This window comes from Hydra vulgaris, chromosome 05, assembly GCF_038396675.1.
Source record: "Hydra vulgaris chromosome 05, alternate assembly HydraT2T_AEP".
In the NCBI taxonomy this organism is placed as follows: Eukaryota; Metazoa; Cnidaria; class Hydrozoa; order Anthoathecata; family Hydridae; genus Hydra; species Hydra vulgaris.
This window is the reverse complement of record NC_088924.1, coordinates 26,042,517-26,052,500: the sequence shown is the minus strand read 5'-3', so window position 1 is coordinate 26,052,500 and position 9,984 is coordinate 26,042,517. Positions and strand designations below refer to the sequence as shown.

General features: G+C 27.8%; 1 protein-coding gene across 1 annotated transcript in view; it reads left to right on the top strand.

Moving 5' to 3' along the window:
• LOC136071923 (uncharacterized) overlaps positions 1 to 7,683 on the top strand; it is a 40,408-nt gene extending 32,725 nt beyond the window's left edge. Inside the window, exon 10 of the mRNA XM_065797743.1 lies at positions 7,378 to 7,683. Coding sequence (XP_065653815.1) covers positions 7,378 to 7,658 — 281 coding nt within the window. The 3' untranslated portion in view covers positions 7,659 to 7,683. The remainder of the gene's footprint in view (positions 1 to 7,377) is intronic.
• Positions 7,684 to 9,984: the final 2,301 nt, after the last annotated feature.

The following is a 9,984-nucleotide window of genomic DNA, read 5'->3' as shown; positions in this document are numbered from 1 at the left end:
ATTTTTTTTTAATTATTTCTTATCTTAAAGTAGCTATTTTTAGATTCTAAATTTCATTTTTTACTGCTAATAAATTTTTTATAATTTGTTGTGGTTCAAAATGTCATTTTGAATCTTTTTACAACCAAATATTATTCTTTTATGAATTTTTAGAGATTTTGTTTAAAATTTGGAAAAAAAAAATTGTTATAATGTTTAATCTCCTACAATTTAAAAATTTGAAAAGTTTTGCCCTATTTATGAAAATATAATTATGTTGGTTTAAGTAATTTGGACTCATTTCATTCTTTATCATTATGTTTACCTAGCTACATAGCTGCCTAATTAGCTACATAGACAGATAATAAATTTAGTAAGAGATGTTTTGCTCCTGTATCATTTGTTAATTGTTTTATGCATTTTCCCTAATCACTTGTCGTACATAATGTACGTAATGTTTACGTAAAATGCCATTTCTCCGAAATCCTAAAAAAGCTTTAATTGCTCATCATTAGGATCTTTGATGATAGCTTGTCAATCATCATTAAACCTACAATTTACATCCACACTTTTTACATTTAAAATTTTCCATGTGACAACCAGTTTAGTAAAATCTGCATTCTCATTTATGTTTAAGATGTTGGAGGTATAATGGTATAATAAAGGTATAATGGTCTACTTAATCAGAATGATTAAGTAGACCATTATACGTTTTATCAGAAAAAGGTTTTAGACAGATAGAAACAGATTGTTTTTCAATATGACATGGTCAAACAGAAACTTCATTTATCAAACAGTTTTAAATTTCATTTCACTTTTAAATTTAGGATTTTAACAATAAGAGAAAAAAAAAAGAAGCCACTCAGCCTTGGGGAAGCAAACTCAATAATAAAAATTGAAAAAAAGTTTTTTTTTAGTTTTTAATTGAAAACTTTATAGGTGTCTTACTGAAAAACTTCAAAAAGAGACATAAGCTATTTGCAATATAAGACTTATCACATGTGTCAATGGCAGTCAGCAAAATGAACTCTTGGTACACTCGTAGAGTGCTTTGTTAATGGTTATATATTCAGGGTTAATATGGTCAGGAAAAATCAGCGGTAAAAGTGTCTTTTTCAACTGGGTCAGGGAATGTTAGGGAAAATCCGGGAATTCACATTGTGGTCAGGGAAAACAATTGGTTTTTTTCTTAGTAAGTCAGTGATCAATAAAATATTTCAAGTTCAAAATTTTTTATTTACTAGAACATTAAGTTTAATAATTTTAAATATAAATTATTTTATGGTTTGTTTAATACTGTTATTTTGAAGTTTTTTATTTTTGTAAAATTTAATAATCTTCTATCTAATGTTCATCAAAGTTTTTTGTTAATCATTTTTAAATAAATATAAATAAACTTTATTATATTCTTAATTATTAGCTCTTGTTTTTAATATTTATTTCAATTTTTTAAAGATTTCACATTTTTAATTCCTTTTTTGTATCTAAAATTATTAAAAAAATACTTTTTTTTTTCCAATTTTATCTCTTATCATTTTTTACATGACCCTCATGTGGTAGCACATAAACTATATTTATGTATTTACCTAAAGTTGTATAAAAGTTATTGAATAATAATTTATCAAAAACAAATAAACATTAAATTCTTTTCTCTTATACAAGAAATGTAGACTCAATTGGTATTGTCTTAAAATATTCATTTTGTTTATGCTATTTTTTTTACCAGATGTCTAAAAAAATAAAACAAATATTTTTTAAAGATGGCTGAATTTATTATTGGACGCTCAAGCTATTATTCTGAATTTAGTTCATGGACGCTCAAGCAAGATGTAAACTTTGCAAAGTTGATATAGCATTGACCAATTTAGGTGTTGTGACACTAAAAAGTCATGTAAAGATTAGAACTCATGAAAAGATGGCTCAAAAACAGAAAAAATATTTTTTGTTACAAAAACTAAAGATGTCACTGAATTATCCATTGCAATATGAAAAGACACTCAATAAATTAGTTCAGCAGGTGCAGTTAAAATAGAATTTCCCTATGTACACAATCACAAACATCAGTTCCATTTATTTATCACAATGGAGGTATACTTAATGCAGAGGTTTAATGGATACTTAAGCATGTTGTTTATGGGTACAGTGATAGCTTTGTTACCAATAGTGTTATTACATTTCAGGCTATGTTTCCAGACAGCAAGATTGTATCTATGATAGAACTTGGCAAGGGCAAATTAAAATACATTGTTAACTATGGAATTGCACCTTACTTCAGAGAAATTTTAAAAGTATGATATTGGGATTCTATGTTTCGTGGACATTCTACTGCATTAGACTTACTTAAGAGAATAAATAATGGTTTATCTAGTTAGGATTTATTTAAACGAGTGCAACTATCAGTGGATGGTTCTAATGTGAACTAGAAGGTTTTCAGGGAAATGCATTTGGAAAATGAAGAAGCTGGTCTGAGTAAACTAGTAAATATTGGCAGTTGTAACCTAGTAAGTATTGGCAGTTGTAAACTAGTAAATAATGGCAGTTTTAACCACAACATTCGTGGAGCCTTTCAAACAGCTACAGAAATCACAAGTTAAGGGCCCACGATATTCAGGCTATCATGAAAGTATCTTTTTAACTTTATAAAGATTCTCCTGCTAGACATGAAGATTATATTTATGTTACAAATTCTACAGTCTTTCTGCTGCAGTTTCGTCCAACAAGGTTTGTGAATGTCTTATAATGGTCTATTTATTTTGTCTCAAAGTCTTTAAACAAAGTTTCAATTAATTTTTCAAAAACACTTTTATTTATGTGTTAGTCTTATAAATGTCTTTCATGGTATTTTTATCATTTTAGATGAGTCGAGGATCAACAGGTAGCATCACGACTCAAAGAGATGTGACCAAATAAAATAAAGATAGTTGATTTCTGGCAGAACCTACCAGCTTTAAAAAGGCCATCTTCAAAGAGTTATTTGGCTGTTAAAAAAGCAGTTTAAGATGAACTCCTTGTAGTAAAGTTTTTATTTTTCTGCTATATTGTGAACCTTTTGCAGCCATATCTTAAAAAATATCAAACAGAGAATTCAATTTTGCTTTTTCTGCGCAAGGATCTTGAGATACAGCATAAATCCCTAACAAAGTTGGTTTTTATGTCAAATTTCTCCTTAAATGTGACTATTGTTTATTATCTGTAAGAGCTTGATCTTACCGATAAAGGTATTTATCTAAAGATAAAATATATGCATTTTGGATTTTCAACTGAAAAAGAATGTGGGCATTTTTTACATAGATATAAAGTAAAATCTGCAGATGTAAAAAAGTTTAAAAAGGAAGCTGCAAATATGGTAATTCCTTTATTGGAGGAAATTACTTAAACAAGTCTATTACATCATTGCATAGTAAGAATTGCAAATGTATTTGATCCAAGTTCAATATCCTCTATACAACCAAAGCAAGATGAAACAACTCTTGCCTCATTAAATTTTTAGATAATTTTAAAACTTTGTTATATTCTTAATTATTACTTCTTATTTTTAATATTAATCTTTTTTGCATAGTTCTTATTGCATTTTACATGACCCTGATAGCACATAAACTATATTTATGTATTTACCTGAAGTTGTTTAAAAGTTATTGAACAATAATTTATTATAAATAAATATACATTAAATTCTTTTGATTTATACAAGAAATGTAGACTCGATCAGTATTGTCTTATAACATTCATTTTGTTTGTGCTATTTTTCTATTCAAGATATCTAAAAAAATAAAACAAACTTTTAAAGATAGCTGGCCATTTATTTATCATCATGAAGGTAAACTTAGTACAGAGGTTTGATGGATACTTGAACATGTTGTTTGTGGATACAGTGATAGTTGTTATTACATTTCAGTTTCCAGTCAGCAAAATTGCATCCATGATGGAAATTGGCAAGGACAAATTAAAATATATTGTAAACTATGGAATCGCACATTACTTCAGAGAACTTTTAAAACTACAAATCTGTGCATCAGAATAGCTTGCTGTTTGTTATGACAAAAGTTTGAATAGAGCCATTCAAGAATCTGAGATGTATTTAGTAAGGAGATTTTAGGACAATCTTAGTAACAAAGGACAATCTTAGTAACAAAGTTGAAGTACAATATTGGGATTCTATGTTTCTTGGAAATGCCACTGCAACAGACTTACTTAAGAGAATAAGTGGTGGTTTATCTGGCTTGGATTTATCTAATACAAGTTCAACTATCAATAAATGGTTTTAATGTGAACTCGAAAGTTTTCTGGGAAATGCAATTGAAAAGAGAAGAAGAGGGTCTGAGTAAACTAGTAAATATTGGCAGTTCTCCACATCATTCATGGAGCCTTCCAAAAGGCTACAGAAACCACAAGTTGGGGGCTAAAGGCTATTATGAAAAGTATCTTTTCAACTTTTTAATGATTCTCCTACTAGATGTGAAGATTATATTTATGTTACAGATTCTACAGTCTTACCCCTGCAGTTTTGTGCAACAAGGTTCGTGAATATTTTTTAATGTTCTAACTTTTTATTTTGTCTTTAAGTCTTTAAAATCTATATTTATAACAGAACACAGTTTCAAATAATTTTTCAAAAACACTTATATTTTCGTGTCAGTCTTATAAATGTCTTTCATAGTATTTTAAATTTTTTAGATGGGTCGAGGATCAACAGGTAGCATCACAACTCAAAGAGATATGACCAAATATAATAAAGATTGATTTTTGATAGAACCTACCAGCTTGACAGAAAGACCAGCTTCAAAGAGATATTTGGCTGTAAAAAAAAGTAGTTGAAGATCAACTACTTCTATATTACATTGATCACAAATGCAGTTGGTTGTTGACTTATTAGAGCTTGATCTTACTAATAAAGCTATTTATCTAAAGATATTCATTTTAGATTTAATTTTTAAACATATTTATCTTTTATATTCGGATAAAGATATGCATTTTAAAGTTTCAACTGATGAAGAACCTGGGATTACATTACGCAAAGATAAAGTAAAATCTGCAGATGTAAAAAAGTTAAAAAAGGAAACTGCAAATATGGTAATTGTTATATTAGAGAAAATCACTCAAAAAAGTCCATTCATTATTCCATTCATTATTGTATGATAAGAAATGCAAATGTATTTGATCCAAGTTCAACATCCTCTATACAACAGGTCAAATTATGAAGCAAGATCAAACAACTCTTGACTCATCTAGTATTATTGAAGATTATTAATGCAACTTTAAATAAAGTTTTGCCGCAATATTCAGATCTGCTGGCAGTGCTATCTCAATATTCTGAAAAAGCAAAATTTTTCAGAATCTTGAGACTAGATGAATTTTTTTCTAGTCTCAAGATTCTGAAAAATGTGCGATTATGAAAAAAAAATTCATTTTGCACTAGACTAGATGAATTTTTTTTTCATTAATCTCTCAATATACCAAAGGAGTTAAAATCTGTTCTAAAATTGGTTCTAGTGACAAGTCTGGTCAAGCAAGTGTAGAGAGAGGATTTAATATTAATATTTTGTATCCAAAGTTGATTTGAAAAAAAGATCGGTGGTATCAAGAAAGATGACAGTAGACCATATGCAAAAGAACAACCTAATACCTTTAAAAAGAGAACCAACAAATAAGTTTATAAAGCCTGTTAAAAGTGCGCGCCAAAGATATCAGCTAGGCCTTGAACAAGAGAGAAAAAAAGCTTAGCAAAATGAATGCAACCATCAATTAGAAATTGTAACCAGAGAAATCAGTGATTTAGTAAAGAAAAAAAAATTCCTACTAGATTCCTTCAATAATCTAGATTTGACTTTATTAATGCCACAAAAGCAGAAGGAAAAAAGGAAAAAAGAAGGAAAAAATGATATTGGATTAATAATTAAAAATGATATGGGATTAGTAATTAAAGAAATTGGTTTGTAAAGGGAGAGTAAAGAAAAACGCGTTGAAATTAAAACTTTAGAAAAAGTAGTCAAAAATTTTGTAAGAGAAAAGGAAGAAAATGATGTGAACCTTGTTTTCTTCGTTTAAAGATACTACTTTATTGTAGCTGTTTTTTTCTTTACAGTTTTTTTTTTTAATGATAAAACTTTTATAATTTCTCTTTTTTTTTTGTTTGATCTTTATAATATAGCAAAATGGTACATAATTTTTTGTTTTTATGGATACTTAGTCATAAAATAGTTTAAAATTTTAGAATCTAGACTTGTAAATAAATTAAAACTTTTAATTAAAGAAGTTATGATCAGTCATATATACTTTTTTATCATATATGTGAGTGTCAATGCATGTCCATGTGAATATTTTATTTTCTTTATGCGAGTGTCAATGCAACTAAATTTTTTTCCGGAAACTATTTATAATTATTACTATATATTGTTAATGAGTCAGGGGAAAAGGATAGTTTTTTTGAATGAGTCAAGCAAACAAGTGGGTTTTCAGGAAAAAAGTCAGGGAAATTACTCCTGCGTTAAGTCAGAGAAATGTTTCATTAAGAGGCTTTATAAACTTTATATCAGGATATTGCTAACATCCTAATTAATGGTTTCATAATGATCATTATTACAAAATATTTATTAGTGATGTCATTATGATCAAAAACATATATGTTTATATTTTTTTTAAATTGTTGGTGTTTTTTTACCGACCATTTTTTTTGGTTTGTTAAGACGCTATTTTGAGAAAGCTTTTGGATTATATATTGTGCAGTTACCCTTAGCATAAATGCATTTTACTGCATTTATGCTAGTACTGACCATGTTCAACTGTTAAAAATTACTTACTGGGTCAAATATTAAAAATTTTGTCTTCACTGTTGACTGTAGGTTTTCCAGACGTTTACAGAATTTTAAAAGTGCTTGATTAACTCTATTGCAATAACATTTAATAAGGTTTTACGTTTGACAGGTAAGACATTCGATCAAAGTCAGTTAGTATTTTTCTGTATGGGCAGCATTTTCCTTTAAAATCTCATTTTTTCAATGTTTATTTTAAATGGAATAATGTAACTTAAAATAAAAAGTAGAGGTTTTTAGATATTAACTAAATTTCTCTTAAAGCGGTCTCTAAAAAAAGTTCATACCTGAATATCGTTTAAAAAATGACACTTTAAAATATGACACTCAATATTATCACCAATTGATGAATCCAATTAACTAAAACTATTAGATTATGACATAAATCTGGTTATAAATATTTTTCATATTAATTGATAAAAAAGATATCTAGAAAATGCACTTTTTAAATAAAATTGAATGTTTTTTGTTGTTGGGAAGATTTAGTTTTTGTCTTCCCTTTTTACTTTTTACCACGATACTTCTCACTGTTATTATATCTGTATTGTTATGTTTATTATATCTGTTTTTTTTTTTGTTTTTTTTTTAGACGAAGCCATATCTGAGCTTGAAATGAGTTCACTGCAAGACAAGACGTTGTGTGACTTAAAAAATTGTCCGCCCTCAGCAAAATGCATAATTAATACTTTAACAAAAGCTCCTCAATGTTATTGCGAAAATGTTTGCACGTTCAATGTGGACATAATATGTGCATCGGACAACCGGCAATATTTAAATAAGTGCTTTATGGATGCTCAGTCTTGCAAAACTAAAAAAGCTCTTTCCGTAAGAAATCATGGGCTATGTAATATTTTAGGAAAAAATCTTTAGAAAATAAGGTCATGATACTTTCAAAGAGTGTTTCTTATTGTGAACGCATTTAATTCCTTTTTCTGCAGCCAGAGTTTGTGCTTCTTCAGATCAAAACCAATTATAAATAATAAATATCATACAACTTAACTGAATAAACTTCGTCATAAAAAGTATTTATAATATGGAAGAATATAGAGCAGCTTTACCGGCAGTTGGTTTATCTACTACGATAAAAGCCATATCAATAGAGGCTTTTTTTAATTATTTGTAAAAAAATTGATAATATTTAAATATTATTAAATAATTAAAATTTATTATTAAAAATTAAAATAATAAATAATTAAATATCAGAAAGAATTTGAATTTTTTTAAAAAAGCTAAAATAAATAGTATAATAATATATTATTCATATATAAGTAATATAAAATATTGTGATATCCAAAGTTCTCAAAGTTCTGCTACAGTTTAACTTCCGATATTTTAATCAATAGTTATCAAAGAGATTGTTTGCTTTATTTAAAACAAATAGGGCAAGTTATTATATGATCCTTTTTAAACGCCTATATTTTTTAAAACTTTACCTTCCTTTTATTGTTATTTTCTTAAGTATATATTTTTCCTAGTTAAACCTTCTGTTTAGTAGCCGTGGCGCAGCTTTTAGAGCGCTGACTTCAGAATAAAAAAAATTCTTTCTGGAACGCATTTTATTTGAAAAGAAAACCACCATATCATAAACAGTTATGACAGGTTTTGAAAAGATTCTGTCGGCGTCCAAAAAATTAAAATAAGGTAGCAGAGTTAGTGTTCAAAATTAGTAACTTTTTTAGTAATGTAAACTATTAACTTTTTTTCATAATGGTATCAAATATAAATTTTTTACAAATTATTACGGTGGTCGGAGCCTAAGAACAATAATAAATCGGTTATAAAAATATGGCTCAATTAAAAAATTAAAACACTACAAAAAATAGTTTTAATTTTTTACTAAAACTTTTTCGTGACTTGTCAATTATCAAAGCTCACCTTTTATAAAGAAACTGTTACGTTTCGATCAAAAAACTTGTAGTCTTTTCCATTTAACGCCAAGGCTTTCTTTACCGTCTTTATGCTTTCCTGATTTATACAATTTACAGTTTAGTAAGTCTTCTGTCAACCGTTTTCTTGCTCTTTGAATCTATTATTTACTTTTTAGCAACTCCTAACTTAAATAGTGCTTATTTGCAGCCTTGTTGGAAGCTAATATGTTAGTAAAAGTTTTAGTAGAATAGTTTTGTAAAACAGTAATTGTCTTTTTTATTTTTAAATTATGTTTTGAAAAAAAAAAATTGAAGTAAAAAGAGTGTAACGCAACGCTGTTAAAGGAGCGTTGGATTGCAATGTATTGCAGAGAGCGTTAATTAATTGCCCATAATAACTCCTAATTTAAAACACCAAGCTTTATTCAAGAACTACAATGTCTTATATATAGTTTTTATTTTTATAGTGTTATGTAGTTTTTAAATATTTTTTTAAAGTGTTTTAAAAGAAGTACAAATTTTTGAAATTGTACTTCTCTTTTTCTATTTAAACAAAAACTAGTTTTTACATTTTTTAAAATGATTGTAAGACATGCCTAACAATGAAAGTAAGCGAGTGTAAGCTGTAGTGTAATGCTGAGTGTAAGCAAGGCTTTTTTTTTCTAGGAACTGAAAATTTTTTTTTGTAATTCACAAATTTTTAAAGTTGCACATAATGCCCTAATTATACATTATTAATTGTGTCTCAGAAACTTAATTAACTTTGACGTCTTGGTTTCATACGAACAAAACCATCCAGCACAGCTTCATAATTAAGTTTATTCACCAACTTTCTTTCAATTGACAAAAGTTTTATGCTTGATAATTGTTCCTCACATATAGTGAACTGTTAGTAAGGCTTCACGAACTTTAATCAACTAAAATATTGTTCTTTAAACTTATTAAAAATAGGCAATATCATGTATATTATATACAATGTTTACATTTTTGGGTAAATATTACAGAGATCATTAGTCAGCAAAATCTTTAGGACGTTGTTACTTTTCAACTCTTTTGTGTCTATTTTTTTGAAAAGATTTCTGAACGCAAAACAAATTCCAGAGTGACATCATACAAAGTTGTGAAGTTCTGACTCAATCTCGTTGTGAAGTTCTGAATCAATCTCGTTGTGAAGTTCTGACTCAATCTCGTTGTGAAGTTCTGACTCAATCTCGTTGTGAAGTTCTGACTCAATCTCGTTGTGAAGTTCTGAATCAATCTCGTTGTGAAGTTCTGACTCAATCTCGTTGTGAAGTTCTGACTCAATCTTGTTGTGAAGTTCTAAACTC